Source organism: Conger conger, chromosome 2 (genome assembly GCF_963514075.1).
Source record: "Conger conger chromosome 2, fConCon1.1, whole genome shotgun sequence".
NCBI classification, from domain to species: domain Eukaryota; kingdom Metazoa; phylum Chordata; class Actinopteri; order Anguilliformes; family Congridae; genus Conger; species Conger conger.
This window is the reverse complement of record NC_083761.1, coordinates 87,126,059-87,148,558: the sequence shown is the minus strand read 5'-3', so window position 1 is coordinate 87,148,558 and position 22,500 is coordinate 87,126,059. Positions and strand designations below refer to the sequence as shown.

General features: G+C 50.9%; 2 protein-coding genes and 1 long non-coding RNA gene across 6 annotated transcripts in view; all 3 read right to left on the bottom strand.

Annotated features, from left to right (window-relative positions):
- Positions 1-913, bottom strand: part of LOC133122648 (uncharacterized) — a 1,757-nt gene extending 844 nt beyond the window's left edge. Inside the window, exon 1 of the long non-coding RNA XR_009708120.1 lies at positions 399-913. This is a non-coding gene — a long non-coding RNA (uncharacterized LOC133122648). The remainder of the gene's footprint in view (positions 1-398) is intronic.
- A 27-nt stretch (positions 914-940) lies between these two features.
- On the bottom strand, positions 941-19,588 carry si:dkey-93h22.7 (basement membrane-specific heparan sulfate proteoglycan core protein). 2 transcript variants are annotated; one of them, XM_061232705.1, is made up of 9 exons: positions 19,457-19,588; positions 18,644-18,670; positions 17,798-18,104; positions 16,037-16,324; positions 15,493-15,762; positions 7,957-8,229; positions 3,392-3,493; positions 1,290-1,385; positions 941-1,245 (listed from the first exon to the last, which is right to left on the bottom strand). In XM_061232705.1, exons 1-9 carry the CDS (start codon positions 19,488-19,490, stop codon positions 1,158-1,160), a joined length of 1,485 nt encoding a protein of 494 aa, XP_061088689.1. In that variant the 5' UTR covers positions 19,491-19,588; the 3' UTR covers positions 941-1,157. The 2 variants fall into 2 exon arrangements, with proteins under 2 accessions (XP_061088689.1, XP_061088690.1); XM_061232706.1 differs by having other exon boundaries at positions 943-1,245; positions 17,802-18,104.
- Positions 19,589-20,734: 1,146 nt separating this feature from the next.
- The window catches only part of LOC133122620 (Fc receptor-like protein 5), an 11,869-nt gene continuing 10,103 nt past the window's right edge, over positions 20,735-22,500 (bottom strand). For 2 of the 3 annotated variants that reach the window (XM_061232689.1, XM_061232690.1), the window contains exon 7: positions 20,735-22,500. This exon is cut by the window's right edge and continues 233 nt beyond it. In XM_061232689.1, the coding sequence (XP_061088673.1) occupies positions 22,261-22,500 (240 nt within the window). In that variant the 3' untranslated portion in view covers positions 20,735-22,260. The other variant, XM_061232691.1, reaches the window with a different exon arrangement.

Genomic DNA, 22,500 nt, shown 5'->3' with positions numbered 1-22,500 from the left:
GCTATTGTATTAGTGCAGTTGTGTAGCTGTGTGGTGTAGTTGTGCAGATTAGTGTAGTTGTGTGGATTACTGTCGTTGTGTGGTGTAGTCGTGTGGATTAGTATAGTTGTCTGGTATAGTTGTGTAATGTAACTGTGGATTAGCGTATTTGTGTGGTGCAGTTGTGTATTTGCGTGATGTAGCTGTGTGGAGTTGTGTATTTGTAGCTGTGTGGAGTTGTGTATTTGTAGCTGTGTGGAGTTGTGTATTTGTAGCTGTGTGGAGTTGTGTATTTGTAGCTGTGTGGAGTTGTGTATTTGCGTGATGTAGCTGTGTGGAGTTGTGTATTTGCTTGATGTAGCTGTGTGGAGTTGTGTATTTGTGTAAATAGAGCAAAAGCCAACAGAACGTCTCTGCACCGGTTCCTCAGGCTCCGTCTCTGGGCTGTGTGTGTCTGGGGTGAGGGATGGCGGTCTGTCGGAGGAATAAAACCACACTGAATGACAGTGAGACAGGCAGACCAATGGGCCCTTCACATGCAGCATTCTCTGTCAACAAGAAAAGCTGTTGTGCAGGTGCCAGTGGGTCATATTAATGTTAAGAAGCATTTTCTCCCAGTTTGGGGGCCAGTTGTACCCTGTTTATCATTCATTCCCGTGTGCTGCTGTAGCAGGGTTAGCTTGGCAAGTGCACTGATGAAGCACAGTGAAGTGCAGGAAAGCAAAGGCTTGTAGCACAGTGAAGGCTCATAGCATAATGAAGGCTCATAGCACAGTGAAGGCTCATAGCATAATGAAGGCTCATAGCACAGTGAAGGCTCATAGCATAGTGAAGGCTCATAGCACAGTGAAGGCTCATAGCATAGTGAAGGCTCATAGCACAGTGAAGGCTCATAGCATAATGAATGCTCATAGCATAATGAAGGCTCATAGCATAGTGAAGGCTCGTAGCACAGTGAAGGCTCATAGCATAGTGAAGGCTCATAGCACAGTGAAGGCTCATAGCATAATGAAGGCTCATAGCACAGTGAAGGCTCATAGCATAATGAATGCTCATAGCATAATGAAGGCTCATAGCATAGTGAAGGCTCGTAGCACAGTGAAGGCTCATAGCATAGTGAAGGCTCATAGCACAGTGAAGGCTCATAGCATAGTGAAGGCTCGTAGCACAGTGAAGGCTCATAGCATGTCTTTAGCTGACTGGTAACGCGTTCGTCCTACAAATGTTTGGATGAGTGAGAGGCCGGGGTTGAAATCCATTGGTGCCTTGACTCGGATCTGGGTGGGCTCAACCAATCAGCAGCCGGAGACCAGACGTCACTGGCCTCATGTACTTCCTGAAATGTTTGTGTCCCGGAGGAGGCCTGCAGGTGAGTTACCTGGACTTTGATGAGGAGAGTCTTCCCCCTGATATGGTACAGAGAGGTACTTATTACAACCCCCGCCTCCGAATGTTACCCCCCCCCCCCCAAGCACTGGCCCAAGTGACTGACCCGAAACAGAATTCTGGTGCCTCACTGATACCCAGTCTTGGGACAAAGGTCTACTTTTTCTTCATTTGGCTCTCACAATCATACATTTGTGATCAAACTATTCACATGTGTTATTTGTACACAATCTCAGGTATTATTGCACATTCTGTTTCCATTCTGGGGACGATGTAAGAGCTGTCATTCTCAAATGGTGACACCAAAGTGTATGATGACAGGGGGGGGGGGGGGGTCAGGTAAATGTACAGGGGAGGGAGAGGCAGGTGAGTGTATGGGGGGCAGGATGGGGGGCAGGTGAGTGTATGGGGGGCAGGATGGGGGGCAGGTGAGTGTATGGGGGGGCAGGATGGGGGGGCAGGTGAGTGTATGGGGGGCAGGATGGGGGGCAGGTGAGTGTATGGGGGCAGGATGGGGGGGCAGGTGAGTGTATGGGGGGCAGGATGGGGGGGCAGGTGAGTGTATGGGGGGCAGGTGAGTGTATGGGGGGCAGGATGGGGGGCAGATGAGTGTATGGGGGCAGGATGGGGGGGCAGGTGAGTGTATGGGGGGCAGGATGGGGGGCAGGTGAGTGTATGGGGGGCAGGATGGGGGGCAGGTGAGTGTATGGGGGGCAGGATGGGGGGGGCAGGTGAGTGTATGGGGGGCAGGATGGGGGGGCAGGTGAGTGTATGGGGGGGCAGGTGAGTGTATGGGGGCAGGATGGGGGGCAGGTGAGTGTATGGGGGGCAGGATGGGGGGGCAGGTGAGTGTATGGGGGGGCAGGTGAGTGTATGGGGGGCAGGATGGGGGGCAGGTGAGTGTATGGGGGGCAGGATGGGGGGCAGGTGAGTGTATGGGGGCAGGATGGGGGGGCAGGTGAGTGTATGGGGGGCAGGATGGGGGGGCAGGTGAGTGTATGGGGGGCAGGTGAGTGTATGGGGGGCAGGATGGGGGGCAGATGAGTGTATGGGGGCAGGATGGGGGGGCAGGTGAGTGTATGGGGGGCAGGATGGGGGGCAGGTGAGTGTATGGGGGGCAGGATGGGGGGGCAGGTGAGTGTATGGGGGGCAGGATGGGGGGCAGGTGAGTGTATGGGGGCAGGATGGGGGGGCAGGTGAGTGTATGGGGGGCAGGATGGGGGGGCAGGTGAGTGTATGGGGGGCAGGATGGGGGGCAGGTGAGTGTATGGGGGCAGGATGGGGGGGCAGGTGAGTGTATGGGGGGCAGGATGGGGGGGCAGGTGAGTGTATGGGGGGCAGGTGAGTGTATGGGGGCAGGATGGGGGGCAGGTGAGTGTATGGGGGGCAGGATGGGGGGCAGATGAGTGTATGGGGGCAGGATGGGGGGGCAGGTGAGTGTATGGGGGGCAGGATGGGGGGCAGGTGAGTGTATGGGGGCAGGATGGGGGGGCAGGTGAGTGTATGGGGGCAGGATGGGGGGCAGGTGAGTGTATGGGGGGTAGATGAGTGTATGGGGGGGCAGGTGAGTGTATGGGGGGCAAGATGGGGGGCAGATGAGTGTATGGGGGGCAGGATGGGGGGGCAGGTGAGTGTATGGGGGGCAGGATGGGGGGCAGGTGAGTGTATGGGGGGCAGGATGGGGGGCAGGTGAGTGTATGGGGGGTAGATGAGTGTATGGGGGGGCAGGTGAGTGTATGGGGGGCAAGATGGGGGGCAGATGAGTGTATGGGGGGCAGGATGGGGGGGCAGGTGAGTGTATGGGGGCAGGATGGGGGGAAGGTGAGTGTATGGGGGGCAGGATGGGGGGGCAGGTGAGTGTATGGGGGGCAGGTGAGTGTATGGGGGGCAGGATGGGGGGGCAGGTGAGTGTATGGGGGCAGGATGGGGGGAAGGTGAGTGTATGGGGGGCAGGATGGGGGGGCAGGTGAGTGTATGGGGGGCAGGTGAGTGTATGGGGGCAGGATGGGGGGGCAGGTGGACTTACGGGATGCGACTCCGTGCACACAGCAGGCTGCCAGCAGGCACAGCAGGAAGAGCATGCAGCTGAGCATCACAGCAGACACAACTGGAGAGACATGCGATGGCCCTGCAGGAGGAAGGACAAGATCAGCATCATCATCATCATCACCGCCAGCATAGTCTTTAGCATCATCATCACCAATATAACCTTTATCATCATCATAACATTACATTACATTACATTAATGGCATTTGGCAGATACTCTTATCCAGAGTGACTTACAGTTGATTAGACTAAGCAGGAGACAATCCTCCCCTGGAGCAATGCAGGGTTAAGGGCCTTGGGTCAAGGGCCCAACGACTGTGCGGATCTTATTGTGGCTACACCGGGATTATAACCACCGTCCTTGCCGTTCCCAGTCATGTAACTACAACTACGCTACAGGCCGCCCCATCATCATCATCATCATCATCATCACCAGCAATTTAACCTTTATGATGATAATCGCCATCATCATCATCACCTTCATCTTCTTATTCTTTATCATAATCATCACCCTTAGCAACCTTATCTTCACATTCATCACCATCATCATCATCATCATCACCTTCATCTTATTCTTTATCATAATCATCACCCTTAGCAACCTCATCTTCACATTCATCATCATCATCATCATCATCACCTTCATCTTATTCTTTATCATAATCATCACCCTTAGCAACCTCATCTTCACATTCATCATCATCATCATCACCTTCATCTTATTCTTTATCATAATCATCACCCTTAGCAACCTCATCTTCACATTCATCATCATCATCATCACCTTCACCTTCTTATTCTTTATCATAATCATCACCCTTAGCAACCTCATCTTCACATTCATCATCACCCATCACCAAGGCAGGCATAGATTCACTTCAGACTGCAGACATGTTACGTTGAGAGTGACTGAATAATTATCAAAAGTACTGTAAACAGATAGACAGGGCACCATAGCCTGATGCTATAACACATCTGTTCGCCCAAAGTAACTAGAGTCACGGACAGTCGTTTTTTATAAAGTATGTCACCCACAGGAATTTAAACTTGCATTACAATCGATATCCTTGTGTGGTCCCCATAGACACTGGAATAGCTGATCACATCATGACTAATGCAATTACTGGCTTACTGTGACCCTTATGAAGCAGTTTGTTTTCCTGACACATATACAGGAAGCAGCAAGCAAGGCCCTTAACCCCACACTGCTCCAGACTGTAAGTCCCTCTGGGCTAAATAACTGACTGCTACGCTGACTTTGCACAGAATCCCAGTTTGCTGTCTTATCCGTGCAATCACTCAAAAAATTCAACTCAACATTAACTCAACAAAATTGAACTCGCAACTTTTACAGGAGAAAAGATCAACTCCGGTCTGGTGGTACAGGGACTCACATTGAGGGGGGAGGGGGTTGTCTGTTAGCAGGGCAGGGTAAAGGTCGGAGGGTGAAGGTCATGGCCGATGCAATTTTGAGTGCAAAATTCTATGAAAAAAACTGGATCGGCCAGAATTACTGCATTTCTCAGCAAACTCAATGGGTAATCCCCTGTGCCGAAACTCCTTTGGGAGAGGAATGTGCAAAAGGCTACAGAAACACGGAAATAAAATTAAGAGGAACAGCTGACGGCATGTCTGTCGCCACAGGCAAGTCAACAGAGAGCAAAGACAATTACGCTTTGTAAGTTTTATTTGTTTTTTTGACAAGGAAGATCAACTCAATCAGATCTGACGTGAAATGCCTTGCTGAAAGTTGCTGCCATGATTGTATTCAATCCAATGGGCCAAGACCAGGGGGTGTTTCACAAAGCAGGATTACTGAGTTAGCTGGATAACTGCACTGAGTAAAACCCACAGAGCAGGATTACTGAGTTAGCTGGATAACTGCACTGAGTAAAACCCACAGAGCAGGATTACTGAGTTAGCTGGATAACTGCACTGAGTAAAACCCACAGAGCAGGATTACTGAGTTAGTTGGATAACTGAACTGAGTAAAACTCACAAAGCAGGATTACTGAGTTAGCTGGATAACTGCACTGAGTAAAACCCACAAAGCAGGATTACTGAGTTAGCTGGATAACTGCGCTGAGTGAAACCCACAGAGCAGGATTACTGAGTTAGCTGGATAACTGCGCTGAGTGAAACCCACAAAGCAGGATTACTGAGTTAGCTGGATAACTGCACTGAGTAAAACCCACAGAGCAGGATTACTGAGTTAGCTGGATAACTGCACTGAGTAAAACCCACAGAGCAGGATTACTGAGTTAGCTGGATAACTGCACTGAGTAAAACCCACAAAGCAGGATTACTGAGTTAGTTGGATAACTGCACTGAGTAAAACCCACAAAGCAGGATTACTGAGTTAGCTGGATAACTGCACTGAGTAAAACCCACAAAGCAGGATTACTGAGTTAGCTGGATAACTGCGCTGAGTGAAACCCACAGAGCAGGATTACTGAGTTAGCTGGATAACTGCGCTGAGTGAAACCCACAAAGCAGGATTACTGAGTTAGCTGGATAACTGCACTGAGTAAAACCCACAGAGCAGGATTACTGAGTTAGCTGGATAACTGCACTGAGTAAAACCCACAGAGCAGGATTACTGAGTTAGCTGGATAACTGCACTGAGTAAAACCCACAGAGCAGGATTACTGAGTTAGCTGGATAACTGCACTGAGTAAAACCCACAGAGCAGGATTACTGAGTTAGTTGGATAACTGCACTGAGTAAAATCCACAAAGCAGGATTACTGAGTTAGCTGGATAACTGCACTGAGTAAAACCCACAAAGCAGGATTACTGAGTTAGCTGGATAACTGCACTGAGTAAAACCCACAAAGCAGGATTACTGAGTTAGCTGGATAACTGCGCTGAGTGAAACCCACAGAGCAGGATTACTGAGTTAGCTGGATAACTGCGCTGAGTGAAACCCACAAAGCAGGATTACTGAGTTAGCTGGATAACTGCACTGAGTAAAACCCACAGAGCAGGATTACTGAGTTAGTTGGATAACTGCACCGAGTAAAACCCACAGAGCAGGATTACTGAGTTAGCTGGATAACTGCGCTGAATAAAACTTATAAATCAGGATTACTGTGTTAACTGGATAACTGGACAGGGTAAAACCTGGAACTCCCAAATCTGGAACATGGACGAAAGTAAAAAGAGCTGTTCCGGGTTTTACTCGTGCAGTTATGAAATACCTCCCAAGCTTCATTTTCGAAGCTCATTTCCCGGACTTGTTGAGAAACGTTGCTCTCTAGCTCCAGTGTGGCACCAGGTCTCTCAGCCTCCCTGTCAGTGTGAGTCAAGGATACCAGTGTGGCCAAGGATCTCTTCCCCCTCAAGAATATGTAGTCTTGTGTTTTTTTATTTTCTTTGCCTAACGTCTCCCCATAAGCAGATTTGTTATGTTATTGTGTCATTTTTATCTTTTAATATTTTGTGGTCCAATCGGGGACAATGTCATTCCATCAAGTGCTGAGTGGACCAGTAGACCCGGCCCAGAAAAAAACCTTTTCCCAAAAGCTCATTCTCATGGCCGCCCCAAAATTGCGCTCCCGAGGCCACCCAGCGCCCCAGGGGGAGTGGGCCGGTGACAGTCACTGTGTTCTGCCGCACTCCCTGCCCCTGTTTCCTGGAGTTTCCCATTTTCTACCTTCTCCGTTCTCGTGTTTCTGTGCAATTCCCGTTGCCGTTCACTCACCTGTGTCTCTCACCTGCATCACTCACCTGCGTCTCTCACCTGCGTCACTCACCTGCATCACTCACCTGCGTCTCTCACCTGCATCACTCATCACTCACCTGCGTCACTGACCTGCGTCTCTCACCTGCATCACTCACCTGCGTCTCTCACCTGCATCACTCATCACTCACCTGCATCTCTCACCTGCATCACTCACCTGCATCTCTCATCACTCACCTGCATCTCTCACCTGCGTCTCTCACCTGCGTCTCTCATCACTCACCTGCATCACTCACCTGCGTCTCTCACCTGCGTCTCTCATCACTCACCTGCATCACTCACCTGCGTCTCTCACCTGCGTCTCACCTGCATCACTCATCACTCACCTGCATCTCTCACCTGCGTCTCTCACCTGCATCACTCACCTGCGTCTCTCACCTGCATCTCTCATCACTCACCTGCATCACTCACCTGCGTCTCACCTGCATCACTCACCTGCATCACTCACCTGCATCACTCATCACTCACCTGCGTCTCATTGTCTGTTTCCCTGCACTCGCACCCGTTCCTAGTTTCAGTCCTTTGTACATTTGTCAGTTTATTAATACCTGCCCGTTTGTTCTGTTCTTTGCCAGATCGTTATGTGTTCTGACCTTACTCGCCAGCATTTTTTCTGCCTGCCTGTTACGTGCACCGACCCGGTTTGTGTATCCCGGCTTATTTTGTTCTCGTGTTCGGATTTCCTGTTATTGGACTTTGCTTCGCAACGCTGCAGAACCAATCCGACTGACACACGTCGACAACCACACCCGTGTTCCTTCAGCGAAAGGCCTCGCTGTGTTTTCGAGAAAATACGCACTCACCCTGAATGAATCGCCGTCCGCTGCTGACGCTGTTGGTGTCGTCGAAGCTGTCTGCCACCGCGCAGTGGTAGAAGCCGGACAGCTTGACGGGCCTCAGCTCGAGAGTCGGGCCGGGGGAGACGTCCCGCTCCGCGTCCAGCCTGGAGTCGTTCAGGAACCAGTGGAATCGGGGGAAGGTCCCGCGCTCCGCGGCGCACCGGAGAACGAACGCCGCCGGCTCGAAGAAGTGACTCACTCGCTTCGCCGTCAGTGTTACAGCCCCCCCTACAGGCACTGGGGGGAAAGGCGCCGGCACGCTGCATGTTAGCCACAGACTCCGAGGTATTCACTTTTCTAACCAAGGGGTGATATTTTTGGCACGAAACGCCTATTTTCCCCATTGCACTCCATTCATATTTGACAGCAAATTAATATTTTACACTGACACACTATCTATGCTGCAAATTTTATTCTGTTTTCTTCTCATTATTTTTTTCCGAGGTCCGATTCCCCCCCCCCCCAGCACACAGACAAAAAACAAATTTTTATTCCCCAAGAAATGTGCTGACATGAAATATAGTGAGCCCAGCTTGAGTGTTTTTCACTGGTTCACCGGCGTGGTGCATAATTTACTCTGCGTCTTCTTTATTTTCAAAATTCCCATGTACCTGACATGAGAATCTGCACTGCCCACAGACTACAGGCTCCCAGGTAAAGGCAGGGATCAGCAATTCGGGGTCCTAGGTACACGACTGGGACAGCCTGTAGCCTATTGGCTAAGGTACATCACTGGGGCAGCCTGTAGCCTAGTGGCTAAGGTACATGACTGGGACAGCCTGTAGCCTAGTGGCTAAGGTACATGACTGGGGCAGCCTGTAGCCTAGTGGCTAAGGTACATGACTGGGGCAGCCTGTAGTGTAGTGGCTAAGGTACATGACTGGGGCAGCCTGTAGCCTAGTGGCTAAGGTATATGACTGGGGCAGCCTGTAGCCTAGCGGCTAAGGTACATGACTGGGGCAGCCTGTAGCCTAGTGGCTAAAATATATGACTGGGGCAGCCTGTAGCCTAGCGGCTAAGGTACATGACTGGGGCAGCCTGTAGCCTAGTGGCTAAGGTATATGACTGGGGCAGCCTGTAGCCTAGTGGCTAAGGTATATGACTGGGGCAGCCTGTAGCCTAGCGGCTAAGGTACATGACTGGGACAGCCTGTAGCCTAGTGGCTAAAATACATGACTGAAGCAGCCTGTAGCCTAGTGGCTAAGGTACATGACTGGGGCAGCCTGTAGCCTATTGGCTAAGGTACATCACTGGGGCAGCCTGTAGCCTAGTGGCTAAGGTATATGACTGGGGCAGCCTGTAGCGTCGTGGCTAAGGTACATGACTGGGGCAGCCTGTAGCCTAGTGGCTAAGGTATATGACTGGGGCAGCCTGTAGCCTAGCGGCTAAGGTACATGACTGGGGCAGCCTGCAGCCTAGTGGCTAAGGTATATGACTGGGGCAGCCTGTAGCCTAGCGGCTAAGGTACATGACTGGGACAGCCTGTAGCCTAGCGGCTGAGGTACATGACTGGGGCAGCCTGTAGCCTAGTGGCTAAGGTACATGACTGGGACAGCCTGCAGCCTAGTGGCTAAGGTACATGACTGGGGCAGCCTGTAGCCTAGTGGCTAAGGTACATCACTGGGACAGCCTGTAGCCTATTGGCTAAGGTACATCACTGGGGCAGCCTGTAGCCTAGTGGCTAAGGTACATGACTGGGGCAGCCTGTAGCGTCGTGGCTAAGGTACATGACTGGGGCAGCCTGTAGCCTAGTGGCTAAGGTATATGACTGGGGCAGCCTGTAGCCTAGCGGCTAAGGTACATGACTGGGGCAGCCTGCAGCCTAGTGGCTAAGGTACATGACTGAAGCAGCCTGTAGCCTAGTGGCTCAGGTACATGACTGGGGCAGCCTGCAGCCTAGTGGCTAAGGTACATGACTGGGACAGCCTGTAGCCTAGTGGCTAAGGTACATGACTGGGGCAGCCTGTAGCCTCGTGGCTAAGGTACATGACTGGGGCAGCCTGTAGTGTAGTGGCTAAGGTACATGACTGGGGCAGCCTGTAGTCTAGTGGCTAAGGTACATGACTAGGGCAGCTTGTAGCCTAGTGGCTGAAGTGCATGACTGGGGCAGCCTGTAGTCTAGTGGCTAAGGTACATCACTGGGGCAGCCTGTAGCCTAGTGGCTAAGGTACATGACTGGGACAGCCTGTAGCCTAGTGGCTAAGGTACATGACTGGGGCAGCCTGTAGCCTCGTGGCTAAGGTACATGACTGGGGCAGCCTGTAGTGTAGTGGCTAAGGTACATGACTGGGGCAGCCTGTAGTCTAGTGGCTAAGGTACATGACTAGGGCAGCTTGTAGCCTAGTGGCTGAAGTGCATGACTGGGGCAGCCTGTAGTCTAGTGGCTAAGGTACATCACTGGGGCAGCCTGTAGCCTAGTGGCTAAGGTACATGACTGGGACAGCCTGTAGCCTATTGGCTAAGGTACATCACTGGGGCAGCCTGTAGCCTAGTGGCTAAGGTACATGACTGGGGCAGCCTGTAGCGTCGTGGCTAAGGTACAGGACTGGGGCAGCCTGTAGCCTAGTGGCTAAGGTATATGACTGGGGCAGCCTGTAGCCTAGCGGCTAAGGTACATGACTGGGGCAGCCTGCAGCCTAGTGGCTAAGGTATATGACTGGGGCAGCCTGTAGCCTAGCGGCTAAGGTACATGACTGGGACAGCCTGTAGCCTAGCGGCTGAGGTACATGACTGGGGCAGCCTGTAGCCCAGTGGCTAAGGTACATGACTGGGACAGCCTGCAGCCTAGTGGCTAAGGTACATGACTGGGGCAGCCTGTTGCCTAGTGGCTAAGGTACATGACTGGGGCAGCCTGTTGCCTCGTGGCTAAGGTACATGACTGGGGCAGCCTGTAGTGTAGTGGCTAAGGTACATGACTGGGGCAGCCTGTAGCCTAGTGGCTAAGGTACATGACTGGGGCAGCCTGTAGTGTAGTGGCTAAGGTACATGACTGGGGCAGCCTGTAGTCTAGTGGCTAAGGTACATGACTAGGGCAGCTTGTAGCCTAGTGGCTAAGGTGCATGACTGGGGCAGCCTGTAGTCTAGTGGCTAAGGTACATGACTGGGGCAGCCTGTAGTGTAGTGGCTAAGGTACATGACTGGGGCAGCCTGTAGCCTAGTGGCTAAGGTACATGACTGGGACAGCCTGTAGCCTAGTGGCTAAGGTACATGACTGGGGCAGCCTGTAGCCTCGTGGCTAAGGTACATGACTGGGGCAGCCTGTAGTGTAGTGGCTAAGGTACATGACTGGGGCAGCCTGTAGTCTAGTGGCTAAGGTACATGACTAGGGCAGCTTGTAGCCTAGTGGCTAAGGTGCATGACTGGGGCAGCCTGTAGTCTAGTGGCTAAGGTACATCACTGGGGCAGCCTGTAGCCTAGTGGCTAAGGTACATGACTGGGACAGCCTGTAGCCTATTGGCTAAGGTACATCACTGGGGCAGCCTGTAGCCTAGTGGCTAAGGTACATGACTGGGGCAGCCTGTAGCCTCGTGGCTAAGGTACATGACTGAAGCAGCCTGTAGCCTAGTGGCTAAGGTACATCACTGGGACAGCCTCTAGCCTATTGGCTAAGGTACATCACTGGGGCAGCCTGTAGCCTAGTGGCTAAGGTACATGACTGGGGCAGCCTGTAGCGTCGTGGCTAAGGTACATGACTGGGGCAGCCTGTAGCCTAGTGGCTAAGGTATATGACTGGGGCAGCCTGTAGCCTAGCAACTAAGGTACATGACTGGGGCAGCCTGCAGCCTCGTGGCTAAGGTACATGACTGGGGCAGCCTGCAGCCTCGTGGCTAAGGTACATGACTGGGGCAGCCTGTAGCGTCGTGGCTAAGGTACATGACTGGGGCAGCCTGTAGCCTAGTGGCTAAGGTATATGACTGGGGCAGCCTGTAGCCTAGTGGCTAAGGTACATGACTGGGGCAGCCTGCAGCCTCGTGGCTAAGGTACATGACTGGGGCAGCCTGCAGCCTCGTGGCTAAGGTACATGACTGGGGCAGCCTGCAGCCTCGTGGCTAAGGTACATGACTGGGGCAGCCTGTAGCCTCGTGGCTGAGGTACATGACTGGGGCAGCCTGTAGCCTCGTGGCTAAGGTACATGACTGGGGCAGCCTGTAGCCTAGCGGCTGAGGTACATGACTGGGGCAGCCTGTAGCCTAGTGGCTAAGGTACATGACTGGGGCAGCCTGTAGCCTAGTGGCTAAGGTACATGACTGGGGCAGCCTGTAGCCTTGTGGCTAAGGTACATGATTGGGGCAGCCTGTAGCCTCGTGGCTAAGGTACATGACTGGGGCAGCCTGTAGCCTCGTGGCTAAGGTACATGACTGGGGCAGCCTGCAGCCTCGTGGCTAAGGTACATGACTGGGGCAGCCTGTAGTGTAGTGGCTAAGGTACATGACTGGGGCAGCCTGTTGCCTAGTGGCTAAGGTACATGACTGGGGCAGCCTGTAGTGTAGTGGCTAAGGTACATGACTGGGGCAGCCTGTAGCCTAGTGGCTAAGGTACATGACTGGGGCAGCCTGTAGTGTAGTGGCTAAGGTACATGACTGGGGCAGCCTGTAGTCTAGTGGCTAAGGTACATGACTAGGACAGCTTGTAGCCTAGTGGCTAAGGTGCATGACTGGGGCAGCCTGTAGTCTAGTGGCTAAGGTACATGACTGGGGCAGCCTGTAGCCTAGTGGCTGAGGTACATGACTGGGGCAGCCTGCAGCCTAGTGGCTAAGGTACATGACTGGGACAGCCTGTAGCCTAGTGGCTAAGGTACATGACTGGGGCAGCCTGTAGCCTAGTGGCTAAGGTACATGACTGGGGCAGCCTGTAGTGTAGTGGCTAAGGTACATGACTGGGGCAGCCTGTAGTCTAGTGGCTAAGGTACATGACTAGGGCAGCTTGTAGCCTAGTGGCTAAGGTGCATGACTGGGGCAGCCTGTAGTCTAGTGGCTAAGGTACATGACTGGGGCAGCCTGTAGCCTAGTGGCTGAGGTACATGACTGGGGCAGCCTGCAGCCTAGTGGCTAAGGTACATGACTGGGACAGCCTGTAGCCTAGTGGCTAAGGTACATGACTGGGGCAGCCTGTAGCCTAGTGGCTAAGGTACATGACTGGGGCAGCCTGTAGCCTAGTGGCTAAGGTACATGACTGGGGCAGCCTGTAGCCTAGTGGCTAAGGTACATGACTGGGGCAGCCTGCAGCCTCGTGGCTAAGGTACATGACTGGGGCAGCCTGCAGCCTCGTGGCTAAGGTACATGACTGGGGCAGCCTGTAGCCTAGTGGCTAAGGCACATGACTGGGGCAGCCTGCAGCCTCGTGGCTAAGGTACATGACTGGGGCAGCCTGTAGCCTAGCGGCTAAGGTACATGACTGGGGCAGCCTGTAGCCTAGTGGCTAAGGCACATGACTGGGGCAGCCTGCAGCCTCGTGGCTAAGGTACATGACTGGGGCAGCCTGTAGCCTAGTGGCTAAGGTACATGACTGGGGCAGCCTGCAGCCTCGTGGCTAAGGTACATGACTGGGGCAGCCTGTAGCCTAGCGGCTAAGGTACATGACTGGGGCAGCCTGTAGCCTAGTGGCTAAGGCACATGACTGGGGCAGCCTGCAGCCTCGTGGCTAAGGTACATGACTGGGGCAGCCTGTAGCCTAGCGGCTAAGGTACATGACTGGGGCAGCCTGTAGCCCAGCGGCTGAGGTACATGACTGGAGCAGCCTGTAGCCTAGCGGCTAAGGTACATGACTGGGGCAGCCTGTAGCCTAGCGGCTAAGGTACATGACTGGGGCAGCCTGTAGCCTAGCGGCTGAGGTACATGACTGGAGCAGCCTGTAGCCTAGTGGTTAAGGTACATGACTGGGGCAGCCTGTAGCCTAGTGGCTAAGGCACATGACTGGGGCAGCCTGTAGCCTAGTGGCTAAGGTACATGACTGGGGCAGCCTGTAGCCTCGTGGCTAAGGTACATGACTGGGGCAGCCTGTAGCCTAGCGGCTAAGGTACATGACTGGGGCAGCCTGTAGTGTAGTGGCTAAGGTACATGACTGGGGCAGCCTGTAGTCTAGTGGCTAAGGTACATGACTAGGGCAGCTTGTAGCCTAGTGGCTAAGGTGCATGACTGGGGCAGCCTGTAGTCTAGTGGCTAAGGTACATGACTGGGGCAGCCTGTAGCCTAGTGGCTGAGGTACATGACTGGGGCAGCCTGCAGCCTAGTGGCTAAGGTACATGACTGGGGCAGCCTGTAGCCTATTGGCTAAGGTACATGACTGGGGCAGCCTGTAGCCTAGTGGCTAAGGTACATGACTGGGGCAGCCTGTAGCCTAGTGGCTAAGGTACATGACTGGGGCAGCCTGCAGCCTCGTGGCTAAGGTACATGACTGGGGCAGCCTGCAGCCTCGTGGCTAAGGTACATGACTGGGGCAGCCTGTAGCCTAGTGGCTAAGGCACATGACTGGGGCAGCCTGCAGCCTCGTGGCTAAGGTACATGACTGGGGCAGCCTGTAGCCTAGCGGCTAAGGTACATGACTGGGGCAGCCTGTAGCCTAGTGGCTAAGGCACATGACTGGGGCAGCCTGCAGCCTCGTGGCTAAGGTACATGACTGGGGCAGCCTGTAGCCTAGTGGCTAAGGTACATGACTGGGGCAGCCTGCAGCCTCGTGGCTAAGGTACATGACTGGGGCAGCCTGTAGCCTAGCGGCTAAGGTACATGACTGGGGCAGCCTGTAGCCTAGTGGCTAAGGCACATGACTGGGGCAGCCTGCAGCCTCGTGGCTAAGGTACATGACTGGGGCAGCCTGTAGCCTAGCGGCTAAGGTACATGACTGGGGCAGCCTGTAGCCTAGTGGCTAAGGCACATGACTGGGGCAGCCTGTAGCCTAGTGGCTAAGGTACATGACTGGGGCAGCCTGTAGCCTCGTGGCTAAGGTACATGACTGGGGCAGCCTGTAGCCTAGCGGCTGAGGTACATGACTGGGGCAGCCTGTAGCCTAGTGGCTAAGGTACATGACTGGGGCAGCCTGTAGCCTAGTGGCTAAGGCACATGACTGGGGCAGCCTGCAGCCTCGTGGCTAAGGTACATGACTGGGGCAGCCTGTAGCCTAGCGGCTAAGGTACATGACTGGGGCAGCCTGTAGCCTAGTGGCTAAGGCACATGACTGGGGCAGCCTGTAGCCTAGTGGCTAAGGTACATGACTGGGGCAGCCTGTAGCCTCGTGGCTAAGGTACATGACTGGGGCAGCCTGTAGCCTAGCGGCTGAGGTACATGACTGGGGCAGCCTGTAGCCTAGCGGCTGAGGTACATGACTGGGACCCAGAAGGTTGGTGGCTCCCACCCCGATGCAGCCACGACAAGAACCATACAGTTAATGGGCCCTTGAGCAAGGCCCCTGACCCCATATTGTTCCAGGGGGGGTCCCCTGCTTAGTCTACTGAAGCGTCAGCTAAACTATTATGATTATGATTATGATTGTTAAAAGCGGACGTACCCACTTCCAGGGGCAGTGCGTCGCTGTGCACCGGGAGGCCGCCGTTGGCCGCCTGGCAGCGGACCTCGCCCTGGCTTTGGTTCAGGGCGATGGGAATGGTGAAGAAGGCGTGGAGGGCGTCCTCCCTCTGGAGGATCTGGGTCCCGTTGGGCAGCGTGAAGGTGAAGCTGACGGGCGGGGTGCCCGTGGCGGACTGGCAGGTCACCGTGGCCCAGTGCACATCCCTCTCCTTGTGCACCGCCATGGAGATTCGGGGTTTGGAAACGGGGACTGTTGGGCGTCGGAGGGTGAGGAGAGTGCGGCCGAAAACAAACACAAGCAAAGAAAGGTCTCACTTTACAATAAGGCTCCGTTAATTGGCGTGAATGTAACGTCGCCGCTCGCTAACGACTGCTGAGGAGTTCACCTGCGCAGCTCTGTCAATGTATTTGTCCGTCATTAATTCATGTTGACAACTGCATCAGTTAACGCAAATTAATGACCTAAATGAATGAACAAATAAACAAGGGAATCTACGGAGGTGAAAAGTGGCTGTCAGGATGACCTTTGACCCTGATGAAGGTGTGGTTGCTGGCTGAGTAAACCAGGGTGTCGTTCAGCCCATTCGTCGCCAGGCAGGAGTACTTCCCAGCATCCTCTGGGGCCGCCTCTGCCACGCGCAGGCGGTTGCCGCTGGCCTTGGGATTGGACGCCTGGATTTGCGTGCCGTTGTGGGACCACCGGTAGGAGACGTGCGTGCCCTTCCGTGTGACGCACGTTAGGGTCAGGCCACGCCCCGCAGTGACCTCGGCCGACGGTGGGTCTGACACGAGCTCCGCCCCTTCGACAGGTTCTGTGAGGGACAGGCTCTGTGAGGGACAGGCTCTGTGAGGCTCTGTGAGGGACAGGCTCTGTGAGGGACAGGTTCTGTGAGGGACAGGTTCTGTGAGGGACAGGCTCTGTGAGGGACAGGCTCTGTGAGAGACAGGCTCTGTGTGGCTCTGTGAGAGACAGGCTCTGTGAGGGACAGGCTCTGTGTGGGACAGGCTCTGTGAGGGACAGGCTCTGTGAGAGACAGGCTCTGTGTGGCTCTGTGAGAGACAGGCTCTGTGAGGGACAGGCTCTGTGTGGGACAGGCTCTGTGAGGGACAGGCTCTGTGTGGGACAGGCTCTGTGTGGCTCTGTGAGAGACAGGCTCTGTGAGGGACAGGCTCTGTGAGGGACAGGCTCTGTGTGGCTCTGTGAGAGACAGGCTCTGTGAGGGACAGGCTCTGTGAGGGACAGGCTCTGTGAGAGACAGGCTCTGTGTGGCTCTGTGAGAGACAGGCTCTGTGAGGGACAGGCTCTGTGTGGGACAGGCTCTGTGAGGGACAGGCTCTGTGTGGGACAGGCTCTGTGTGGCTCTGTGAGGGACAGGCTCTGTGAGGGACAGGCTCTGTGAGGGACAGGCTCTGTGTGGCTCTGTGAGGGACAGGCTCTGTGAGGGACAGGCTCTGTGTGGCTCTGTGAGGGACAGGCTCTGTGAGGGACAGGCTCTGTGAGGGACAGGCTCTGTGTGGCTCTGTGAGGGGATCTGAACCAAGCATGTCAAATAATTAATGGAATCAGGCAGTGCAAATACCTGCAGACACTGTGGCCCACAGGATGTGGAGTTGAGTAGCGCTGGTGTAGAGGTTGAGTAGCGCTGGTGTAGGGGTTGAGTAGCGCTGGTGTAGGGGTTGAGTAGCGCTGGTATAGAGGTTGAGTAGCGCTGGTGTAGGGGTTGAGTAGTGCTGGTGTAGGGGTTGAGTAGCGCTGGTGTAGAGGTTGAGTAGCGCTGGTATAGAGGTTGAGTAGCGCTGGTGTAGGGGTTGAGTAGTGCTGGTGTAGGGGTTGAGTAGCGCTGGTGTAGAGGTTGAGTAGCGCTGGTATAGAGGTTGAGTAATGCTGGTGAAGCGGTTGAGTAGCGCTGGTGTAGGGGTTGAGTAGCGCTGGTGTAGGGGTTGAGTAATGCTGGTGAAGCGGTTGAGTAGTGCTGGTGTAGGGGTTGAGTAACGCTGGTATAGAGGTTCAGGAGTCAGTGAAGGGGGGATATTATGAAAAAGAATGTAAGGAGGGATAGTCTTGACAATTTATACATTGGGAGGGAACATGGACATAGGAAATTGGTATTGGGAATTTTGAGGAATATTTTGAAATGGACAGTTTAACTCCTTATTTTATTTACATGTGCATGCAAATGCCAATTATTTTTGTGGAAAGCAAGCACCTCAGGCCCGATTTTACACCCCAATGGCGTAAACACCCACCCTTTCCCCTGGACTGAATGGCAGCATCTTCTGCTTACCCACCGATCACTCTGAAGTACTGGGGGAGGCTGTCAGCAGCAGGAATGCTGGACACGTTCTGCACGCTCGCTCGGCAAAGAAAATTCCCCTCGTGGTTCACTTGAACCTGAAGAGTAAACTCGGCAGGAAGTCCGTAGTAGCCTGTGTATTCCCCAAACGTTCTGCCGGTGTTTTCCTTGTGGAGTTCGTACAAGATGGTTTGTGAAGCTCCGGACACTATGCACCGAAACACTTCAATCGCACCCACCAGAGAAACGTTAGGGCCGTCAAGTGTCGGTTTCTGCAAAACTGAGTCCCCTTCAACATCTACAACAACAATAATAACAAACAACCACAACAATAAAAATCACTACAACAACAACAACAACAACAACATAATAATATATGAAGAAGAAGAAACAGACAGATGGTTGTTTGTTTGGTTTACATAACATCTGCCAAGTGTCATGCATTGTGAAGAAGATGAAATAAAGTGATGATGGGGTGATGATGAAGGGCAATAAAGTGATGATGAAGGCAGTAAAGTGATGATGAAGGCAGTAAAGTGATGATGAAGGGCAGTAAAGTGATGATGAAGGCAGTAAAGTGATGATGAAGGCAGTAAAGTGATGATGAAGGGCAGTAAAGTGATGATGAAGGCAGTAAAGTGATGATGAAGGGCAGTAAAGTGATGATGAAGGCAGTAAAGTGATGATGAAGGCAGTAAAGTGATGATGAAGGCAGTAAAGTGATGATGAAGGGCAGTAAAGTGATGATGAAGGCAGTAAAGTGATGATGGGGTGATAACAAATTCAGTACAGCACAGGTGACAATGAAAACTAGGTTAACAGGTTAACAGGACTTACATGTCACTGTAAGCAGACTGCACAAGCCTGTAAACAAATAAAAACAGTAATATTACAGTAAAGTATCTCATTCATTCTCTGTAGGTCCTCACATATGTATAATATATGTCATATATACACAATATGTTGCACACAGTGCACTAAACAAAGTACACTAAAAATAATACTTTAAAATGTAACACTCTACAATAAGGCTCCATGAATTGGCCTGAACTAATGTAGCTAACTATGTACAACTGAGAAATTAATCTGGACAGCTCTGTTAGTGTATTTGTACATCTTTAATTCTTGTTAACAACCGCATTAGTTATTGCCAATTCAAATTGAAATGAAAAGTTAAGTTAAGATTAGTTAATGTATTTGTTAATGGTTAAATAATGCTTTGATAATGTATAAATTTAATGTAATGAAGTTCATTGTTACCAAATGCATCAACTAATGAAAAGTAAATTTCATGCTTAATTCATGTATTTGTCCTTCATTAATTCATGCTAATAACATTCATTACACACTTTTACAACAAAATATAATTTGATGTTAAACTAAAGTGACTACATTTTCTCATTTTCATGTCATCTTTGACCCTTGTTATGTGTTTCTTGATGTCCGCACCCACGACCCTACGTCTTTGCACATTAAATAAATAAAAAGTTCACCAAAAGAAATCAACAACATTTCCGTTCACCACTTTCAAATATAACAGCCATTTTGTTGTTTCGTTACTCTACTGAGACACACAGAAACGTCAAGTCCAAGTCTAGCAAGTGACGCCATATAGCTTCAGTGTGGTCGTTCTGTTTCCGACCATCTCACCCAGCATCGTGGCGGCGTGGCCGAGAGATCCCATCTTTAGCGCGGGGGCAGACGCGGTGTCTGGCTCTGTCTGTCTGGAACCGGGACTGGTCAGGGACGTTTCGGGTCTGCTCCTCTGGGGCTGATACACACGTTGGGTAACATGACCCTGACCCCCGCCCCCTGACATGTGTGCGGTACAGATAGTGCCCTCCCCCACCCTCCCCATCAGGGCCACACCCTCCCAGCTAACCGAAAGGCAGAGGACGGTTTTAGACATCTTTGATGAAACTGAATTGTAACAACCATATTAACCTCATGATACTCAGGAGAAAAAAAAGTTTAAGTATGGACTTATCTTGCATGACAAACGCATGTTGCAGTGAAAATATTAAAAATAAAATGTTTTATTGAATTTTAATTTGAATGTCCCTTATGTTAATATACATACTGTGTAAAGCTCAGAGAAGCCAACACTTAATGTCCCTGTTTGAAGACGTGTAATCTCAGGAGGATGAGGCAGGCTAAACGAAAGTTTAAAACAAATTACACTTGATATCCAGTACTGTGCAGAAGTCTGAGGCACCCTAGACTTTATGATATATATGTTTCTTTAGATTAAATTTTACAGAGATTTATTTAAAAGTAACATATTACTGTAAGCAATTGACCATTTTTACACTAAAACTTGATCAAGGGTGTCTGAGATGAGAAGCAAGGAGCCAACCAAAATCTGCAGAAGAACTGTGGCAAGTTCCCCAACATGCTTGGAACAGCCTCCCTGCTGATTGTCTTATAGAACTGCAGGACAGTTTTAACGCCGAAGGGTGGTAACAGGAAATATTGATTTGATTCAATTTTGAACTATTCTGCCAAATTACTGAAATGTAATGTAAAATGTATAATACGTTTATTTAGGACCTTCCATTGAATTATTTTTGAAAGAATCTTATCTGTACAGAATGTTATACAGGTGCCTAAGACATTTGCACAGTATGGCATGCGATCACTTGCATGCCTGTATACTCACTCAACTGAACATTCTGGTGATGATGTCACAATCACCACTGGTAACCGAAAAAACAACTGAGTTCTAGAATACTGACTTAGAATGTTGGGGGAAAAAAAACATTCCAAAAGAAAACCTGCTCTTCAAAGGGCTTTGGGGTGTGGAAGCCTCAAATCTATATGAGGACAGAATAAAACACACAGTGGAAACAAGGAAACAACCGCGTTTGTAGACAGTCTGCCAATGACAGCACTCTGGCAGGACAAAGAACGTTGGACAATCAGGCATCCTCAAAAAACAAAATCCCTTTTATTCAAGTTTGTGTGGAAAATGTTAATATCCATGACAACTTTGGCTGGCGATGTAAACGAGCTATGCCTTTAAGTTAAACCTGCAAATAGGTGAAATATTTAAATATTTCAGTGTCAGGGGGAGGACAAGGGACAGAAACGATGGCCGAACAGAAGCACCAAACCTTACAATGAACTTTACTGACGCTTAACAGGTAGCGTTGCAGAGATACCAGAAATAACATCGCATAACACGGCACTCTCATCTGCACAGACAGCTATCCATACAGCTTCGCCTCTCCCTCTCTCCGTCCGTCTCTGCTGTCAGCATCCTTAGTTTCCGGCTGGGGCCGTGTCGGAGTGACAGTCGGACACCGTCTGCCCGTCAGCAGTGGCCCCGGGCAGGTGCTCGTGTGTCAGCGCGCGGGTGCTGTCTTTGGAGAGCGCCGTTAAAATGGCCGCTCCGTCACCTAGGCACTGGAGGGGACTGCAGCTGGAGCTGGAGCAGAGCTGGACCTGGGGTGCAGATTACAGCGCTGTCAAACACATCATTATACACAACTCATACAGTACAATACATAACTCATACAATACATAACTCATACAATACAATACATAACTCATAGAATACAATACATAACTCATACAATACAATACATAACTCATACAGTACAATACATAACTCATACAATACAATACATAACTCATAGAACACAATACATAACTCATACAGTACAATACATAACTCATACAATACAATACATAACTCATACAGTACAATACATAACTCATAGAATACAATACATAACTCATACAATACAATACATAACTCATACAATACAATACATAACTCATAGAACACAATACATAACTCATACAGTACAATACATAACTCATACAATACAATACATAACTCATACAGTACAATACATAACTCATACAATACAATACATAACTCCATTGATCTTGCCTGGTGCAATTGAGCAATAGAAGGTGGAGGCTTGCACTTTTTGAGAGTATTTCATAGGTTCCAATACAGCAGACAAAGCTCAATAAAGCATAGAAAGGTATTTGAATCCAAAACAATTACATATTTGACCCAGGTCTGGTATTGCGGTCAAATGTGCAATTGGGGGGGAGGGGTCATTGAGATGCAAATTCATCACAAGTTACTGATAAATGTCTCCCATCAATTCCTCTGACTGGACAGAATTTGGACAGGAGCAAATAATTTGCTAACCAGACATTGCGATCGGGCCACCGTAGTTTAGCTTAGTCTAATCAAATATAAGCTGCTTCAGATAAAAGTGTCAGCTAAATAACATGTAATGAACGATTAGGACATTTGTGTAGTGGATGTGCAGGAGATTAGAGATAGACTCTGGTGATGATTAATATGTAATGAATCAATAAATATGTACATGATGTTTATGTAATATGTTGTTTCATCATTATTATTATAATATTACTGTAATAATTTTGCCTATTATTTATATGCATGCTTTGGCAATAAGTACATTTGTATTTCAGCCAAAAAAGCAATTTGAATTTGAGAGAGAGAGAGTGAGAGAGTGAGACTGATGGAGAGAGAGACAGATGGAGAAAGAGAGAGTGACAGAGAGAGAGAGAGTAAAACAGAGAGAGAGAGTGAAAGAGAGAGAGACAGACAGACAGACAGAGAGAGTGAGAGAGTGAGAGAGAGACAGACAGACAGAGAGAGAGAGAGAGAGAGACAGACAGACAGAGAGAGTGAGAGAGAGACAGAC